This window comes from Bathycoccus prasinos (assembly GCF_002220235.1).
Source record: "Bathycoccus prasinos genomic : Chromosome_11".
NCBI classification, from domain to species: domain Eukaryota; kingdom Viridiplantae; phylum Chlorophyta; class Mamiellophyceae; order Mamiellales; family Bathycoccaceae; genus Bathycoccus; species Bathycoccus prasinos.
In genome coordinates, this window is record NC_023998.1 from 393254 (window position 1) to 414048 (window position 20795).

Sequence of the window (20795 nt, forward strand, 5' to 3'; positions counted from 1 at the left end):
CACACGGACGCACAAACAAACGGTTCCAAAACGCTTTCAAAAATGAGATATATCCTTTTCACACAAAACACATGCACTGCTCTCCGACAAACAACAACAACAACACTACTAAACCTTTCTCTCTCTCTCTTCAAAAAAGGAATACTATACCAGCACTGAATGCGAAAGAGGGAAATGTGCGTTTAGAATACTATATGCGCGCGCTTTAGAGAGAATGTGCGGTCTGAGAAAGATTTAAAAATTTTTCTTTTCCCCCTCTTGCGCGTCAAAGGAGCGGAGGCACAAAAAAATGCATTTAGGGTCACAGTCATTTTTTTTTTTGGTCTCGATTGCCCAAAAATTTTTTTTGGTCTTCCGAAGGTCCGCCACTTTGGAAAAAAGAAGCAAAAAGAAGACATGAGACGAGCACTGTGAATCAGCTTTTGTCTTTGTTGTTGTTCTCGCGCGAAGAGGAGAGACAAAGTTTATAAAAGGCTTCGGTGAAAGAAAGGGAGCGGAGTTTTTGTTGTTGTTGACACGCTTTATTGAGAGGACAATTTACCTTTTGCGCTTTAAAGCAGATATTCCTCTTCTCTTTTTTCTTCGCTGTTTTTAGGAAATGATGATTACGACGACGACGGCGTTGACGAAAGCGCTTCTTTCTCTTTGTCTTCTTTTACACGTCTTCTCTGTTGAAGTCGAGGCGATTCGACCGATGACGACGGAAAGGATGCCGTCATCACCACCCAAAAACAAGTATAAAACGAACGAGGAGTTACGCGACGCGTTCGATGCAATCGCGAAGAACTGCGTGGAGACGTCCCAGGGGAAACGGCACGGAGAGGTGATTCCAATCGGCAGTTCGGTCAACGGGTTCGAGATATTCGCGATGCGAGTGAGGAACTTATACGATGACCACCGAGACAAGAGCAATAACGGAGAGAGGACGACGAGCGAAAATGAAGAGGATGACGACGTTTTGAACGCACAAACGACGCCTTCGTTTGGATTCATCGGGAATATGCACGGCGACGAACCAGTCGGGAGAGAAATAACGTTGCGCTTAGCGGAGTGGGCGTGCGGAGAGGACGACAATCATCGCGAGAACGAGGAATCCTCCTCGTTTTTTGGGAACGATATCGAGAAAGCGAGTAAAGTGAAAACGAAAGCGACGTTGTATTTCATCCCGACGTTGAACCCGGACGGGTTTGCCAAACGGAGACGAGAGAACGCGAACAATATCGATTTGAACAGAGATTTTCCGTTTATCGAATTCGCGAAACCGGAACCGAGGAGAGTGCCGCATCACGTGAAGATGGGGGCGCCTCACGTGCAAAATAGGAGGGTGAATGATTTATACGACAATACCTTGAGGCAGTTACAACCGGAAACGCGGTCGATTATTGAGTTCAGCAAACGAGTTAATTTGACCGGCGCGTTGAATTATCACGAAGGCGCGTTGGTCGCGAATTATCCCTGGGACGGGAATCTCGATGGATCCACGAAGTACTCGCGAGCGCCGGACGACAAGATTTTCAAACGCGCGGCCTCGTTGTACGCGCAATCGCACGGTGAAATGAAAGAGTCCAAAGAGTTTGTCGGAGGCGTGACGAACGGCGCGCAGTGGTACCCGTTGTGGGGCGGCATGCAAGATTGGCACTACGTCAAGACGCAAACTTTAGACATTACGATTGAAGTGAACGATCGCAAATGGCCTTTGGAGGATGAAAGACTCGGGGAGATTATCCGCGCGCACTGTCGAGCGTCTATTGATACCGCACACGACGTCATGTTTGTTTCCGCTCGCGGGTTTGTGTTCGATAAGAGTTCGAACGAAGCGTTGGAGAAGTGCGAAGTGCGCGTCGAAAATTTAGATTTCGATCGACAACTTCGCAACGATGGGCAAACGAATAAACCACCGCTGCCGGTGTTTACGAATAAGAGAGGATATTTTGTGAAACCAGTTTTTATTGCTGGCGAGACGAGCGGAGGTACGACGAACACGTTTGAAATTATGGTGACGTGTCCGGACGCGTCGCAGACGCATCGGCAAAAGATTACCGACGTGGACGTCTCAAATGGCGTCGATTTGGTCGTTCGCATCTTAACTTCAAACAGTAAAAAGACCGTAGACGTGAAGCAAATGGCTGCTTTGAGAGCTTCTTCTTCTTCTTCTTCTTCTCCTTCTTCTTCATCATTCCACGGTGGGGCGCGCTCGCAGCGCGGCGGCGCCACTCGAATATCGCCAAAGAGTAAGAAAAGTAAATACATCCTATTTTGCGTAACGTTAACTATTATCGTTATTCTCGTTCGCCGCCAACGCCGTCGACGTGCTAAATTGAACGCAGTGAGGAAACTAGAAACGAACGGGCAAACGTTTTTGAATTCGCCCGTACCGAAAGCGAGTAGTTTGATATCTTAGAGATTGTAGAAGTAGTAAACGCGTTGAATATATTAATAATACAGTAGTAGTAAACATATAGCATTAAAATAAAAACAGGCTCTATCTTTAAGCGTCCTCTGTCGTTCTCCACCGCGTGCGCGCACACATTTGAAAATACAATTAAAATACAGGATATGTCGCCGCGCGCGCTCGAGAGCGTGGTGAGCCTTCTTCGTCCGTTCGTTCTTTGATTTTTTTTTTCGTTTTCTTCTTCGTTTTCGTCGAACATGTATATACCTGAGAGCAGCAGTCGCATTCTTTATTGAATCATCGCGGGATAACTCCCGTGTCTCTTCAAATCGTGCACGTCGATGACTTCTCCGATCATATCAGAAAAGGACTCCACGCGGAAGACGTTGCCGCACATTTGCCCGGACGAGTTCACTCTCGGAATCGATCTCACCGGCATCGTCCCGTACTTCCTGAAGCCTCTCATGGCAGTCTCTCCAGACTTTGTCGGTCCACACGCGACGCCTTTCTCCCCGGGAACCCACCCAATTGTCCCTTCCGCGACGAACACCGCCCCTTTGGGAAACGGACTCGACGCCGGGAAACACTCGGAAAACAACTCGTTCTTCTCCTCGGTCGAAACGAACAAACAATCGCCTTTTTCTCCATCCGGCGCTAACCCCCAATACAATGGCATTGGATTCCTCGTCGAATCTCTCGCCACGATTAACCTGTGCGCCTTCTTATCGTAAATCACAAACGCGAAGCCTCGCTTCCCTTCCGCTTCGTTCGCCTCGGCGAGTTGCTCCAACTTCGACGCGATGAAGTCCGTGTTCAGCGCCGGATCGCACTTGTGCGTTCTCCTTTCGTGTAAGCGAAAATTGTTCGACCAGCGGTAGAAATCGAGCATACGTTGCGCGTTGGAGACTTGCGCGTACGCGTCCACGTGTTCGCCTCTGTTTTTTATATTGTTCGGAGAAGTATATGTAAGTATTTTTAAACTCTCTTCAAAAGTGGTGTTGTTTTGGCGTTTTCAGGGACACAAAATGAAGATATTTTCACACCATCTGTGCACCTCTTTTCCGCGCGCGCGAACATTACAAACGAAGAAGACAAAGAAGAACAAAAAGAAGAACAAAAACGAACCTGACGAAGGCCGAGTGCATGTCGTCCAACGTGTGCAAATTCGGCACGCAAAAGTCCCCGCAGAACATCACCGTCACCTCGTCGTCCGAAACCGCCGAGATGGCGTGTTCGGTGCTCACCCAGGTGGCAAAAGCACCCAAACCGAACGTTTCGTACGTCCTCGTCGCCTCTTTAAACGCGTCTGATTTAGAAACGCGTCGCAGGCGAAGTTCGCGTTTCGCCCGGAGCAGTTTGACGCGTTTCGCGTGTTCCGCGATCGTAAATATTCGCGCTTTATTCGAAGAGTCGTGGCTTAACTCTTTCGGGTTGCACACCGACGAGGCTTCGTCCAGGCACATGAAAAACGAACCTTTCCCGATGGATGCGTTCGAGGGAGACTTTGGTTCTCGTTGATATTTTCTCGCGTTTTCTTGGTGACTGCCGCCGCAGAATGTGTTTATGAATCTTTGCATGTTTGTTTGTTTGTTTCGTTCGTTCGTTCGTTCGTTCGTTCGCGCGTCTCTCTCTCTTAAAACGAGGGATCTGTGTTGACCTAATTCAGATATTTTCTGTAAATGCCAGCTCAGCAAAAACACAAAAAAACAAAAGTTTAGGGTTCTAAAATAGGGTTTGAAACCCTAAGCAAAAAAAAATTGTCTCTCTCTCTGCCACGAGCGAAAAAAGAACAAAGCGCGGCCTCTTTTCCTGCACATTTTTGTTCGGAAAGGACGCGCGAGAGCTTTGTGTAGAGTACGCACACGCCTACATCGCATCCTTCGACAAACGCACAACAAAAAGATGTTCTCTCGTAAAGGCACCGGTGGTACTACTACTGGTCCCACGAGCAGCAGTAAACTCGTGATGAAATCCAAAGGATGGAAAGCGGACAAGTACGAATTCCAGGTGACTGTTCGCTCGGTGTACAATCTCCTCCCCGGCACGAAACGAACGCAATTGCTCGTCAAACGAGGCTCGAAAGTTGCGAAGACACAAATCGTGGACGCGTCGAACGGCGAGTGCGACTTCAACGACGAAGTGTTGAGTATTTCCACCTCTCTGTTCGTCAATCCGAGAACGGGAGAGTACGAGAGTAAACCGATGTTGCTCACCGTGAAGGAAATCATGTCCAAGACGAAAACGCGAGTGTACGCGGAAAGCAAAATCGATCTGATGGATTTTTGCCTCCAACCAGGGAAGGAAATCACGAAGACGGTCCCTTTAAAAACCGGGAAAGGAGAGAAGACGGTGCAACTGACGCACGTGCAATTTTCGGTGCGAGCGATACCGGTGGCGGAAGGGGTGGCGTTTTCGGAAATTTCGAGCGACGCGTCGATCGCGAATTTGAGCGATTTTGACGAAGACGACGTCGCGGAAGGAAGGAAGAAAAAGAGACGAGAGCAAGACATTAACGCGGAACTGGAATCTGTCCTCGAAGAAGAAGAATTTGAAGAAAGTTTTGTGCCGTCGGTTTCGGAGGATCTGTCGCCGCCGCAGAGAGGGTCGGATCCGACGGCGTCCTCGGACGTCGGCGGAGCGCGAGCGTACTCGACGGCGAAGAAGAGGTCGAAGAAAGCGAACGTTTCGTACGGTGATGATGATGATGATGATGATGATGACTACCAGGAAGATAAAGAATCTATGTATTCCAGCGAAGATGATGTTCGTGTAAACAGTGATGAGAATAATAAAATTCAAACCGGAGCGCTCGGATACGATTACAACGCCGACAGCGCTTTTGTGTACAGAGGCGAAGGTCAAAACAACGAAATCCAACAAGCGCCAATGCAAGGACAGTTACGTTTTGAAAACGTCGACGGCGGCGTGGAAGCGACAGATACGTTGGTTCCGGGTAACCGCTCGTTGCGATTGATGGTGAACAGAAACTGTAAAATTAACGTCCGAGTTATCGATCGATTCGGCAATCCGCGCGCCCGAGGAGGGGACGATGTCGAAGCGGTCGTCGTGCACACGGAAACGAACGAACGTGCGAGCTGTAAAGTAACCGATCATGGTGATGGGTCGTATTTGCTCGACTTTTCCTGCCCTTCCGCGGGTGTATGGATGCTTCGATGCGCATACAACGGACGTTTGAGCAACGAAGTGCACAAACTCGTTGTCTCACACGGACCGTTGACGGCGACAGATTTGATTTTGGATTTGCCGCAAGGTACGCAGCCGTGTGGTGGATATGCCCCTGTTCGCGTGCGCATTGCTCGACCGGAAGATGGACGCCAGTTTTCCGGTGCGGAAGGGTTCCAAGTGAAACTCACGGCCCCGTCGGGCGTTTCCGTCGGCATTCCCATCGAGTGTCAACCAGGGTCGATTGAAGCCGTTGGAACCATCTGCTGGCCAGAAGTTGGCGAAAATTGGGTTTCGGTTACGTTAGACGGTCGTTCGTTACCTGGTGCGCCGCATGCGGTACAAGTTGCCCCGGAGGTTGCGTGCTTGGCCGCCTCGCAAATCACCGGCCCGGGCGCGCACAAGTGCATCGCCGGCGAACGAGCCACGTTCATCATCGAAACGAGAGATCAAAGAGGCAACCGCTTACGAGAAGGCGGGTTTGACTTGGAGGTCTCCCTCAAGTGTAAAACAAAAGCTGGAAACGACGAGCGATTCCGAGGCGAGATTATTGATTTCGGGAACGGTTCCTACGAAGCGTCGTACGTGTGCAAAGTAGCTGGAAATTTCGAACTCGTCGTTGCTTTAGGCGAAGAAGAATTAAACATGAAAGCTATTTGCGAACCAAATGTGGCGGTGATTCAATCGTGCGTCTTACTCGGGGACTCGAATCTCGATTTAATCGTCGGTAAAGAAGGTCGAGTGACTATTCAAAGAAGAGACGCGTACGGGAACGATTGCCCTTCGAGGCAAGGTCAATTGGCGTTTCGGTGTACCATCGACGGCCCAGGTTTAGCGAAATGCGACGTCATCGACGGTTCTTACGGTCGATCAGACGTCGTTGTCAAGTGTACGATTATCGGTCGATACTTTGTCTCCGTTTCGGGAGGTGAACACATGGATTCGTTACCGGGCGCGCCTTTTGAAATTGTCGTCACGCCAAGCATTGCCGCGGGATCTGCGTGCGTAACTTCAATTTATGGTGCACAACTCGCCTCTCCCGACAGCGACGCCTTAGTCGCCGTTGCGGGCGATGAAGTCATCGCGAACGTTTCCCCGAAAGATATCTACGGCAACGCGACGTCGTTTACGAGCGATCAGTCGATTTTTTTCACCGCCGTCATGGACGACGAAGAGTACCACTTTGAAAATCGCGGAGGTCCCAGAGCTGAAGCTACCTTATCGGCGAGTTTTCAAACCGCAGGTTCGTACTTGCTTTCTGCCGATGCTGCCGAGGAACCGTTAGCCGGGTACCCGCGCATTCTTATTGTGGTTCCGGGAGCAACAGATCCGAGTAAGTGCATGGTATTTGGCGAAGCGGCCGCTGGCGTTCGCGTCGGACGACCGAGCCATCTCACCATTCACGCCGCGGATAAGTTTGGCAACTTGAGAGCTACTGGTGGCGACGTGTTAGACATGACTTTAGTTTCGCCGGATGGACGATCTGTCGTGACGGCGAAAGTTGTAGACCATTCCGACGGCACGTATGGGTGCGAATTCAAACTGGACCAACCGGGAATGTGGGATTGTCAATTAGTCGTCAATGGCCAAACTGGTCGTTCGGACGTTCAATCGATTTTAGCAGAATACGGTCCAGTTATAGCGCAAGAATGTTCGTTCGTTGGACTCGGCTCGGATAATTTAGGTGGCGTCGTTTGCTTCGAAAACGGCACGATTACGATTTACCCGAACCATGCCGGCAACGGAACCGTGAACGATACTTCAGTCGGTCGCAGATTTAACGGCACGGAAGCTATGACTACTCGAATTCTGTTACCATCTGGTGAAGTTGCCGAGGTGAAATTGACGTTCGAGAACGGCGTGTATACCGGCACGTACCGCTGGACGCAAGTCGGCATGCACACGATTTCGGTCAATTTAAGCCAAGAAGCTATCATCGGGTCGCCATATAACGTCGAAATCCTCCTGTCGTTGCCGCAAATTCCCGAGAACCTCTCTGCCAGAGAGATTGCGGACATGTTACCGAACCTTCTTCCGGAAGGCGCCGCGCAAGCGCTTTCGAACTTGTCTCCGAAGGACGCCGCGGACGCCATCCAAGGCCAAGACGTGGAAAACGTCGCGAGAATGTTGAGTGGCGTCATGCCTGGAACTTGCGCTGAAATTCTCTCCGAACTTCCTCCGAAAGATGCAGCGGATATTTTAGGTGCTATGCGTGACCCAACAGACGTTCTCCTCGCTATGAGTACGGAAGACTTGGCAAAAATCTTAGCCAGCGCGGATCCGGAAGACAACGCCAAATTCCTCGACGCTTTGAAGCAATTAAGCCCGGGAGATTTAGGACCGCTTTTAAAAAACTTAGACCGTGGGAACTTGGAGAAGCTATGCGAAGACATCGATATCGCCGATGTCGTCGGAAAATGTAAAGATAAAAAGGATAAAGCTGGTATTCTAGCACGATTACCGCCGAGGCTCGTACCAAAAGCCATGCGAACTCTGGACGTGAAAGAGCGCGCGGAAATGTTAGAGATGATTGAAACTATGCGCAGAGAAGCTGGATTTAGCGAGTCTACGAGTGGAGACGGTTGGAACTGGATCGATTTAATTGCCGGGTGTTCCAACGCTTGGCTTTCGGATCCTTCCTTGCCGGCCCACGAACGACAAACTAGACGACAAAACGCTTTAGAACGCTTAGAAAATTTAGCGCCGGTGATGATAGACATATCCTGTAAAGGCGGATGTGCGCTGTATGAAGCTGGCTTTGACGATGCCGACGGCGAAGACGTCGCAGTTGTCGTATATGCCTTACTTTTAGCGGACGATACCGGGGGGGTCATGCAAACCAAAGACGAGACGAACTCGAATCACGCGTTGAGTTTTTTCCGATGCTGTCGAGAAGATCAACGCATCGTGGCGTTGCCCTTCTTATTGGATAACAAATCCTTTGGTCGATTAGCGTTGGAAATGACACCGGAAGAGCTCGCAGATTTGCTCAAAGATCAAGATTCATCGACCGTCGAACGCGCCTTTTGCCAAGTGTGCAAGCATAAAGGTCACGAGCTGGCGGCGAATGCGGCCAACTTGTTAGACCCGGTGCTGGCTGCAGAAGCCATTTCGATTTCTTTACAACCCGATAGTAACTGCGACTTGTCCGGAATGTTCCAGTTTTTGATTGCAGAGATTTTGGCGCTCATCGACCCTTTGGAAGCTTTGGGTAAAGCTTGCGAAGGTTTGATGAACGCACACGATATTTTGGGAAAGCTTTCTCCGGAGGACGCGTGTCGCGCGTTGCGCGGCATGTCGCCGGATGAGGTGACTAAAATGTTACGTAATCTTAAAGGTGGCGATTTGGACTCTGAATCGTCATTGGCTAACGCCGTCGCTTTATATGCGGCTGGTTTATCTCCGGAAGCTGCGGCAGCTTTGATCGAAGACATCGATCCAAACTTTGCTATTTCCTTCGTTTCTTTGATGCCGGAGCAAATGATTCAAAACATAATGAAGCACTTGAAAAGACGCGACTTGAAAGATCGCATCTTGAACCGCTCGACATTATGCTTACCGCAATGCACGGTGAAGTTTGCTGAATATCAATGCATTGCGGGCATTCCGGCGAAGATTGTCATCGAAGCGAGAGAAAAGGGCGGTTCGCGCATCCCCCACGGCGGCGCGCAACTCTCCGTTTTCACGCGACCGGCTGATTCAAAGCTCGCGTCCCAAATGGAACCCATCGAAGGTGAGATTAAAGACAGAGGTAATGGTGATTACGAAATCATTTACGTTTCCAAAACCGCTGGTCCGATTGAAGTTGTTGTCCTCGGCAACTCCGAAGAGGCCATTTACGATTCCACGTGCTATGCCGGTGACTGCGACGTGCTCAAATCTACTCTTGATAAGTCAGGGTTAGACGAGTGGAAAGCCGGCGAAGGCGGGCTGTTGCGCTTGCAGCTCGTTGACGCCTACGGTAACAAAATCGACGCGAACGATTGCGTCTTGGACTTCAAGGTTCGTTGCGTCGGCCCCGGGACGGTCAAGGCGAGCAACAAACGTTTGCCGATGCCGGATGGTCGAATCGAGTTTGAACTCGAAACGAACACCACCGGAGTGTATACCATCACTGTTTCGTGCGTGGATACGAATGAAATCATTCCCACGACTCCCTTTGAAGCGGCAATGGTGACTGGAAAACTCTCGCACGCCGGTTGTAAAGCCGTGTTGCAAACCTTGACATCTTCGACGAAAGGCTTCAAATTGGACAACGGATTCAACGGCGCGAAAGGAGATAAGAGTAAAAAGTCTCCGCTCGTTTGCGCCGCAATGGCTGGTGAAGAAGTCACCGCACTGGTTGATGCGTGCGATCGATACGGGAACCCAACTGTCTTCAAAGGCGAAACGGTGACGGTATCTGCATCCGGTCCGGCGCATTTACCTCAAGAAAGAGCGTTTGAAGTCGCGGACATGCGCGGCGGTCGCGTCATTTTGCGAACGATTTGCCCGAGAGCTGGAAGCTACGTCGTCCACGTTGCCGTCGATGGTATTCCCATCGCCGCATCTCCGTTGGCATTGCATGTGTTCCCTGGACCGTGCGTGACTGGACGAGCGACGTTGCGTGGGGATGCGTTAGCCGGCGTCTTGGCCGGCCACGTCTCCAGGCTTACGGTGCAAACCGAAGACAAGTATGGGAACAATTGTCACGGGGGTGGCGATCGCGTCGATTTGAGCATTATTTCTTCGGGTGGGAACAAATCGACGTGTTTGGACGTCCACGACCACGGCGATGGTTCGTACACAGCGGAGTTTGTAGTCCCCACGGCGGGGAGGTACACGTGTTCTGCGGTAATCAACGGGAAAGTCGCGAAAGAATCCACGGTCGAATTGATTGCTACTTACGGTCCAGTTTCAGCATCTGGGTGTATTTTACGCGCTGCACCGGGTGTGGAGCATTCGAAACATGTCGATCGCGTCGCCGGGTTGATTGGCGCGGGGAATAATAACGACAACGTCGTTATTGATACGTGCGGCTCGTTGCGAGACATTTACGTCCAGTCTTTGGAATTTGAAGCGACTGGGAGAGGCATGTCTGGGAAAGAAGCGTGTTCCGTGCATTTAATCGCCCCTTCTGGTGCTTCGCACACGTTGGCCGTTTCTTTTGCCGAGAGAGGCGCTCGCTACAAAGCCTCCGCGAGGTGGTGGGAAGTTGGGCGTCACGAAATCGTAGCTACGATTAATGGTGAGCCCATCGTCGGATCGCCGCTAATTGTCGACGTCGAAGCGCAGAACTTGAGCTTGCCAATGTGCCGTCTCTCCGGTCCGGGTCTGCAAGGTGCAGTTGCCGGTGAGAAGGCGACGATTTTGATCGAGGCGAGAGACGCGAGAGGCAACCGATTATTCACCGGAGGCGCTTTATTAGGTTTGGCCATCCGAAGTGGTGGCGATACCACGAGAGGTAAAGTATTCGATTTAGGCGACGGGACTTACGAGGCAGCATACGTCGTCGAACGTGCCGGTCCGTTTGAACTGTCGCTCTTCCTCGGTTCAGAAGCAGCAACTTTTCGCGCGAATTGCGTTCCGGGGAGAGTCGATTACGCCAAGTGCCGAGTGGATGGCGCTACGCACACGAGATGGATTGCTGGGCAACAACTTGCGTTTACGGTTACGCGTGTCGATCGATTTGGTAACAGGGTCCCGCGACGTGAAGGTTTAGCGCCTTTGTATGGCTACGGCGTTGGACCGAACAACGCCGAAGTGGCTGTGGAGTCCTTAGAACTTGGTAACGGCACCTGTGAAATCAGATACACGGCGACGGTTGCTGGAACGTACAACTTGGGCGTGTACGTCGCCGATGCGCCTTTACTGCCATTCATGAACGAAGAAGCGGAAGAGTTGATGCATTACGGACGCACAGAAGGCAAAACGAAAGCCTTGCCGGGCGTTGAAAGTCACGAAGGTGAGGACGTTTATTCCAAAGCCGAAAGACAAAAACGCATCGAGGCGAAAACGACCGAGTACGATGAACACGCGAAAACAATCATCGATGACAAGGGTAAAACCAGGCGCATTTTAATCGCAAACAAAGCTTTAGAAAGAGACGACGCGTTAGCAGGCGCCGTGAAATCTGCGCAAAAGAAAGGTTACGATGAGCGCAACTCTAAAATCACCTTCGAAGAGCGCACGGCGGTAGCTATTGCTGGCGGCCAATCCATCAGCGAGTTGCCAAAATCGTTGCAAAAAGTCAACGCCGCGGATGGTACGATGCTCTTCCCTTTACCGAGAGGCGTATTCGAAATCCCGTTGGTCGCCGCGGTTGCGGAACCTCAGAATTGCGACTTGATCGTCGTTGGCGCGCGTCAGCGTAATGGCGACGATTACGACACAAACGGTGGCTCTAAAGCGTCTTGGGTTGCACCAGCGGGAGAAAACGTTCTCGTTTGCGTCACTGCGAGGGATCGATTCGGCAACGACACGTCCTGGGAGGAAGGCCAGGTGATTCAAGTGCAAGCTCAAGGTCCGGAATTCTTCGCTTTTGATGTCACGGGGGCAACGTCGCGTCAAACCGATTTCACGTCAAAAATGACTCGAGCTGGTACGTTCGAGCTGCGAGTCTTGTGCGACGGTTTACCGGTATGTTGGAGAGTTGTCCAAATCATCGCTGGACCGACGCACCCGGATCGATGTTTCTTATCTATGGAAGGTTTGAAAGACGTGAAAACGGGCGATTTAGTTCGATTAACGTTAAGAGCGGTGGATCAATACGCCAACTTGAGAGTACAAGGCGGAGATGATGTGCAATTGGCGCTCGAAGGTCCGAACGGCGCTTACGCTCGTGGTGCTTCCGTGGTCGACCATGGCGACGGCACGTACGCTCTCGAGTTCGGTGTCACCGTCGCCGGTCGTTGGATTTTATCCGTCCGTATCAACGGCCAACCATTGATTGAAGGCGGCATCGCCTTCCACGTCGCTTTTGGTACGTTGACCGCGGAAGAGGCCGATATTACGCTGAACCCAGCGCTTGACGCGCGAGGCGCGGCAGAGTGCGGGACGACGACGGATTTAATCATCGTTGGCGCCGGTTTCGAAGTTAACAAACGCTTAATGACTGGTTTAGAAGCGATTTCGGTTGTTTTAACTTTACCGTCAGGCGTCTCCGAGTCGCTCCGCTGTACGCTCGCGAAAGATATGACTCGATACGTGGCCAAAATTCGTTGGCTTCATCCGGGTGTTCATCACATTGCGGTTTTGATCAATGGGATTCGCGTTCCGAAAACTCCCATTCGCGTCATCGCCGAAGGTCGGGAAATTTCCTTGTCCGCCTGCGTTGTCTCTGGCGAAGGTGCGACGAGGTGCATCGCCGGCGAACCAGCTAAGTTTCGACTCCACGCGAGAGATTACGGTGGGAATCCGATTAACTTTGGCGCAGCAGAGAAGATTCACGTCGAAGCGAGGTGCCCGGGAGAAAGTCCGATCGCCGCTTCATTCCTGAATAATCAAGACGGGACGTACGATTTCGAGTATGTGTGCACGAAAGCTGGTAAAGTTGATTTGTTCATCGCGTTGCAGACAAAAAATCCGAGCAGTCGCACTTTAAACTGCGTATGCGAAGCGTCGTGGTGCGAACCGTCCGAATGTCGCGTGGACGCCTCCAAAATGCTCGTGCAATGGCTCGCCGGTGAACCCGGCATCGTTCGCGTTCAACGTCGCGATCGGTACGGAAATCCGACGAGACGAAGCGCGAAAAACGGGTTGAACCGATTCGCCGCGGAAGTTGTAGGCCCCGCCGTCGTGGATTGCGAAGCGTTAGAGTTAGGCGACGGAACGTGCGAGTTGCGCTTGAGAGCGGCGGCATCCGGCGTGTACGAAATCGACGTTCTTGCGGTTGCCATCGATGCTACGAATATCGTCGACGACATCGCCGGTGGTGGTGCCATCTTAGGAGAAGCCGATCCAGAACTCGTTGCGACGTTCGTCGCGGAGTGCGAGTCTACTCAAACCTTCCCGGCGGCATGCGTCGCGAGAATCGCGCTACAAATCGATCCTCTCGATGAATCAGCCGGTGAAGAGCGCTTGGGCGAGCACGACTCCGATGCCTCCTTACCGGCCACAATCGTTGCCGGCGACAAAGTCAACGTCTACGTCTTGCCTCGAGATGCGCACGGGAACAAAACGCAATGGACTGGCGGCGAACGCATCGCTGTTCATGGCAAAGGCCCGACGGAGATTGCATTTGCGCCTGGTGACGATGTCGGTGCATTTTCAGCAACCTTTACGGACGCGGGTACTTACTGCGTTTCCGCGTTAGTCGGCGACAGCTCTTGCGCTGGATGGCCTCGTACCGTCCAAGTTGTTGCTGGTCCGGCGGACGCCAACGCGTGCATCATTTCTGGCGAAGCTTTATCGCGCTCCACGACAGCCACGGAAACCACGCTCATGCTCCAAGCTGCCGATGTTTTTGGCAACATGCGATCTATGGGCGGTGATTTAGTCGAAGCTACGATCAAAACCGAACACGATGGGTACGTTGACTGTTACGTCGAAGATGTCGGCGACGGCACGTACGTTTTACGATTTGAAATGGACGAACCGATTCGACACGACGTGCATTTAAGCGTCAACGGCGTCAAGGAAAAAATTTCTAGGTACTCGCTCTCGCCATCTTTAGGTGTTTTAATTGCCGGCGAATGCGTCGTTCGCGGCGTAGGTGGGGAACGTCCAGAGCTACACGACACGCAAACGTTATTCGTCCAGCCGGCGAATCCGTCTCGAGTCATGTCCGGACGCGAGGCCATTGTGTGCACGGTACACACGCCGTCAGGGTTGGCGTTTAATACGCCCGTGGTGTTCAATCCAGAATCGAGACACTTTTGGTCTAAATTGTTTTGGGTCGAGCTCGGGAACCACTCGGTTTGCGTTACTTTAGATGGTGACATCTTACCCGGCTGCCCGTTTGTCGTTCGCGTGCGGGACCCGAACCAGGAAGCGTACGACGAGTTCATGCTCGACGCTCGCGAACGCGCGCCGTCCTCGGCGGTGCGTGCGAATAACGCATTTGGCTACGTTTACGGTACAGATACGCACGGCCCATTTCCGGATTACTTCGATTGGGCCGATGATAACGACGATGACGACGAGATGAGCTCCACAGAACACCAAGTCATCTTTGGGAGTGCGAACAGTAACGAACCGAGAATTACCGCGCAACAAGCCGAAGCGGCGTTACACGCGTTGCGCAGCCAACCTTCGTTGGAGGCAGCGGCGGAGATGCTCTGTGGAATGAAGCCAAACTTGGCTGGTGCGTGCTTGGATATGATGGAGCCAGAAGAAGCGGCGAGCGTATTGGCTGCCATGCAAGACGAACGCGCCTTGGCGGCGGCGTTCGTCGCGATGGAGGAAGATAACGCGTCGGCGGCGTTATACGCCGGGACGGCTGAAGAAAGAGAAAAGATTTTGAACGCAATCTCACCCATGGCAGCAGCAACGTTACTCACGCGAATGACGGCGCAAGATGCGGCAAATATCTTGTCCGACGCGTCTGCGGAAGCGAGAGCGAACATTTTACGTTCAATGTCTCCGAAGAAAGCGGCAGAGATTATGGCTCGTTTCTCGGAGGTGTACCCGCACTTGATGCGCGAAACCTTTGGCGCTCTAGATGCAAATTACGCGGCGAGGCTTTTAGCGTCCATGCCAAACTTGACTGATGTGGACCCAGAAGTAGTCGCCTTGGTTTTATCGAGAGTGGATTCCGATGTCGCATCGAACTTATTGTGGAAATTGCAATCGACGCCGGCAAACGCGGAAGTTGCAGCGGCGGCACTGTGCGTCATGGCGATGACGGATATTGACTTGGCTGCGAAACATTATGCAACGTTGTTGGTTTCTGGGAAACCGAAATCGGAACGATTGGACGAAGCTTTAAGAGCGACGAGTATTGGGACGAAGATTGCAGATTTGGCGGAGAATTTGGTTGCGACTGGGGCGGTCACCCCGCCGCCGGTGAATTTGAGCGGCGAAGCGCTCGGCGGCAACGCGGCTTCATCTGGTGAAATCAAAGAACACAGGTGGGGCGCAAACGGTGTAAAACCGTCCAAGTCAGCCACTCTTCGAGCGGCCAAATCTTTGGAAGGTGTCCCACCCAAGGTTGCCGCACAAGCGCTCGCCGATATGCGGGCGGCGGCGGCGGGTGCCGTGTTGGCGACCATGGACGCCGAACGCGCCGCGCAAATCATCGCTAACATGAACCCGAAGAAACTTGCAGAAGCTATTTCACAAATGGAATTGGACGATGCCAAAAGAGTCTTCGCGTCCTGTAAACGAGGTGACCGCGCGAACATTTTGGAAAACTTGTCTTTGGAAGCCTCCGGCTCCTTAGTTGGCGCTTTAGATCCACAATCCGCGGTGGAAGCGCTGAAGATGATTGAAGACGAAAATAAAGTCATGGACATTTTACGACGCGTAAAACCTCCGTCGGCTTTAGCTGCAATTCTTATGCAATATACCGCGGATAAAACTGCAGAAATCTTCTCAAAATTGACGCCGCAACAATCCGCGAGTGCGATGTCTTCCATGTTTGCCTCGTCTCAGGAAGGCGCGAGGAAATTGAACGCGGCGTTGGCGCTCATGAAACCAGACGAAGTCGCTTTGCGTTTACAAGCGCTATTACCGTTAGACCCACACGCGGCGAGCGAGTTGTTGTATTCCATGCCAGAACCGACGAGGTCGAAAGTCTATGCGCGCATGGAATCGAAAGATTCAGGGAAAATTTTGCACAACTTATCGCCGAAGCGAGGGATGGAAATCTTGGCCAACGCGTCCGTGATAGAGGCGACGCCGAAAACGCTTTCTTCCTCTTTGGAAAGTTTGTCGAAATACGGTCCAAGTTGGGCGAACCAAAAGCAAGCCGAGCACGAAACGACGAAGTCGAGAGGCGTCGTCGCGGATTGTTTGCTGAAGTTATGGCACGAAAGCAACAACGTTCACAAGCAAAAAGATGCCGAGCAAAAAGTGACATCGAAGAAGGCATGCATCGACTGTCTCGAAACAATGGACGCGAAGGTTGCCGCGCACGCGATTGGGAACATGACGCCGAAAGACGCGGCTGATATCGTTTCTGCGTTGACGCCCGAAACTGCGGCGAGCATCTTGACGAACATGTCGGAGTCGAAAAGAGCTGCGATGTTGTTAAAGATGACGCCGGAAGCGGCTGCGGCGTGCTTGAAATACCTGTCTTTAGACGATGCCTCGGCTGCTATTCGCGCCATCTTGGAAACCGACGACGAGGACGCCATCAAACGCGCATCGCAAATCTTAGCCGCCGCGGATCCATTCAGAGCCGGCGAAATTCTTACGAGCATTTCGAGCAACATGGAAACGGTACGAACGGCGATCAAGAATATGCCATCTTCTGCGGTTGCGAACATCTTTGCCGCCGGTGCCGTGGAACCGGACATTGCGGCAAAAATTATTGACGGTCTCGACATGGACATCGCCGATGGTATCATCGCTGCGTTACCGCCAGCTAACGCTGACCAAATTTGCAACTTAGTCAAGGACGACGAATTGCGCAACCGCGCCGCGGATCGCGCCATCGTCGTCTTGGCGTCTTCCAAGTTGGAAGGCGACGGATGGCAAAAAGCCACGGCGGGAATTGAAGCCGAATTTATTATGCTTTCTACGAACCCAGCGGGCAAACGCATCTTCAAAGGCGGCGCAAAAATCAACTGCGCGGTGTACGAGTTGGATATCGCGAACAAACGAACTTCGAAGATTCCCATCCAAGCGAAAGTTGAAGATTTGCGCGACGGGTCGTACGCAATTCGATACACGTGCTTGAAAGCATCGCCGCACGAGTTATCCATAACTTGCGCCGGCCAAGAACGAAAAGCGCGCATTATCGTGGTCCCAGGTGAAGTCGATCCGAAATCGTGCGTCGTCCTCGATTACGCCATTACGAGGAAAGAAATCACGACCGCCAGTGACGGGAAGAAAAAATTGAAAGCCTCGGGGGATGAAGAAAAGAACTACGAGATTATTAAAACGCCGTTAAAGAAGTACGTCTGGCGATCTGGTGATGTCGTTGAAATCCCAATGATTTGTGCGGATAAGCACGGAAACATTGTGCCGCCGCCGAAACACGAAGATTTGACGTCCACGTTCGCGATCGTCGCCGACGGCGACGGGCCAGGAACGGTTGAAGCAGATATCGGGAGAATCGAGAGCTTTGATAAAAACGATAAGCACGGTCCAACTGCGGTTGCGCGATTCCGCGCAACCGCCTGCGGCTCGTACACTTTGCTCGTTTTCACCGCCGACAACCAAAAGAAATGGTGGGAACGTGGCGGCAAAGCCGAATCGCCAATCCGGGGGGCGCCGATTAAACTCGATTTAGTCGCTGGCGCTGCGGATGGTTCGAAATGTTCAGCCAGAGTTGAAGGCGTCAAAGAACGCGCCGGCGCAGTATTAATCGCCGTCGCCGGTCGAGAAATTGACGCGTACTTGGACGCCTTTGATGCCTACGGCAACGCGTGCTCGTTTGACGCGGACCAAAAAGTTCGTGTGGATTGCGCCGGCGCGAGCGATTTACTCTTACGGGAAGCCTCGAAGAAGGACTTGAAGAAGAAAAAGAGCGCGATTAACGTCAATGAAAAAGCCTTTTCGGGTACGCTTACCAAAGCTGGTTCGTACTCCATGCGCGCGACGGTCGACGGAAAAATCTGCGCCGGCTTCCCGAAAGTATTACAAGTCGTCGCGAATGAAATCGACGCGAAGACATCCGTATTGAAAGGCGACGCGTTGGCAGAGAAGCAAGTCCGCGTGGGCACTCCCACCCACGCAATCTTCTTAGCGAACGATTCCTTCGGCAACGCTCGACTGGAAGGCGGGGACAACGTGGAGATTGTCTTGAAATCAAACGATTTCATCGACGAAGGTTTGGAAGTTGATGCGAATGTCGAAGATCACGCGGACGGTACGTATTCGGTACGATTTACGCTGCCTAAGAGCGGTAAGTGGACCGTGCACTTAAAATGCTGGCCGGATAAAGGTGAAAAGCCAGAGCAATCCGTTCGCATGTCCTTCAACTCCTTCGTCACCGGTGATGCGGGTACGAAATCGCAAGACGTGTCCAACACCGGCGTCATCGAGTGCCTCCGCGGCAAAGTCAACGCCTTGACGCTGAAATGTTTGGAATCCAAACCGATGTTTTTCGTCGGCGCGGAAACCGCGTTTACCTTACAATCGACTGACTTTGACGCCTCGCACCGAGAAGTTGGCGGTAAAGAAGCCGTCTGCGCGCGATTATTATCTCCATCTGGTGTCTCTTCAATTATTCCTTTGAAGTTAACCAAGGACAAAATCCGTTACCGCGCCGTCGTTCGATGGCCAGAAGTTGGTCGACACACGTTATTTGCCAACCTGGACGGCGAACCGTTAGTCGGCTCTCCGTTTACGTGCGACGTCAAACCGGCTGAAATTTGTTTACCACTCTCTGAAATCACCGGTTCTGGTCGAACCGAATGCGTCGCTGGAAAACGATCCTCCTTCATCATCCGTGCGCGCGATCACCGAGGTAATCGCTTGCGCATGGGAGGCTCTCCGATTGAGTGCGTGGTCACTTCCATCATCAAAGCCGAAGACAAACGCGTGGAAAGGCGCGAGGATACGATTGTCAATACCGAAGGCTCTGTTCTCGATCAAGGCGACGGGTCATACGTCGTCTCGTACTTTGTCGACATCGCCGGTAAGTATGAGATCGAGTTGGTCGCTGACGACTCGAGAAGATCGCTGCATGGTATCTGCGAAGCCGCGGAAGCGGATCCAAATAGATGTCAAATCGACGCTTCTGGCTTGCGCAACTTGGAAGCCGGCATGGTTGGTATCGCGAGAATTTTACGATGCGACAAATTTGGCAACGTTTTGAAAGCGTATCCTGATTCGTTACCGTTCCGCGTGGAAGCGTCTGGCGCAGGACCGGCGGAAATCGAAACAGTGGAAGCTGGAGACGGATCGTGCGACGTTCGATTCGAAGCGAGAGTGGCGGGTAGGTACACCTTGTACGTCTGGTCCGGGTACAAACGAGACCCGGTGAAAGGCGCGCCGATCGAAGTTCGCGTGTCGCCTGGTCAAGCGGCGGCGGCGCATTGCGTTGCCACCGTCGAAGGCGCACACGACGACCAAGGGTTCATTTCCTCCAATACCAATTCGAGTATCACCCCGAACGTGGGTCAAATCAACGCTCGCGCGGGTGATTTTCTCACCATTAAAATGCACGCTCGAGACCGATTCGGCAACGCTACCGTTTGGAAGGAATGGCAAACGCTCGAAGTTCGTGCATCTGGACCGAGAGATGTGCGATTCGAGGAGATCCAGTCGAAGTCATCGGGCGGAGGTAGTCAAATCCGAGGCCAATTCCGATCGATGTTTTCGAAAGCTGGGAGTTACGTCGTGTGGGTCACGGTTGGTGGCCAAGCCGTCGTCGGTTGGCCGAGAGTTATCCACGTCTCACCAAACGTCACGGACGCGGACCAAAGTAAGATGCGTCCGGAGGCGGAAACGTTGGCGTTGATGAGTGAGCTCGTCACTTCTAACCAACGCGGCAACCGAATGCTGTTAGGCGCGCCGGTGAGAGATCGAGGCGCGTTTGGTCAGCGGACGTTAGCGGGCGCGACGATGGCGGAGGACGAAGACAACGTCGACCAACTCAGAAGAGAAACAGAAGCGTTGAAGATTAAATTGGCTGAATACGAGCGAGCGGCGGCGGTCGTTGCCATGGCGGCGCAAAAAGGAGTCGAAGCAGAGTTGAAGCAACAACAACAACAACAACACGTCGTCGTCACAAAGGTGGTGAAAGGAGGAGGAAAACAACAACGACAACTGCGCGACATCGAATCCGAGACGGAGGAGGAGGAATAAAAACGCACGCATAGCACACATATTTATTTTCACATGATACTCAAGTTATTACTCTTTACAAACAATCACTTCATCAACACCAAAACGTTTACACACTTCTTCTTCTTCTTCTTCTTCGTATAGAACAAACTCCTCACAAACTCCTACGCAGACAGACGCGCCGCTCTTCTTCGCACAGTATTGACAAAAAAGGAAGTTCAAGAGGCGCTTTGAGCGCCACGAATTTTGAAAAAATCTCATCTCCAAAAAAAAAAAAGGAAGTCGAGCAGTCGCTTTTCCCCTCGTTTCATCCCTCTGCGACCTTCTTACTCAACATAACACG

At 52.1% G+C, this 20795-nt stretch overlaps 3 protein-coding genes across 3 annotated transcripts; 2 read left to right on the forward strand and 1 right to left on the reverse strand.

Moving 5' to 3' along the window:
- Positions 1–598: 598 nt before the first annotated feature.
- Positions 599–2401, forward strand: Bathy11g02180 (predicted protein; the record flags this gene model as incomplete). Its single annotated transcript, XM_007510359.1, has 1 exon — positions 599–2401. The coding sequence occupies one exon, from the start codon at positions 599–601 to the stop codon at positions 2399–2401; it is 1803 nt and encodes a 600-aa protein (XP_007510421.1).
- A 280-nt stretch (positions 2402–2681) lies between these two features.
- Positions 2682–3855, reverse strand: Bathy11g02190 (hypothetical protein VOLCADRAFT_89943; the record flags this gene model as incomplete). Its single annotated transcript, XM_007510053.1, has 2 exons — positions 2682–3327; positions 3518–3855. 2 exons carry the CDS (start codon positions 3853–3855, stop codon positions 2682–2684), a joined length of 984 nt encoding a protein of 327 aa, XP_007510115.1.
- Positions 3856–4294: 439 nt separating this feature from the next.
- On the forward strand, positions 4295–20473 carry Bathy11g02200 (predicted protein; the record flags this gene model as incomplete). Its single annotated transcript, XM_007510031.1, has 1 exon — positions 4295–20473. The coding sequence occupies one exon, from the start codon at positions 4295–4297 to the stop codon at positions 20471–20473; it is 16179 nt and encodes a 5392-aa protein (XP_007510093.1).
- Positions 20474–20795: the final 322 nt, after the last annotated feature.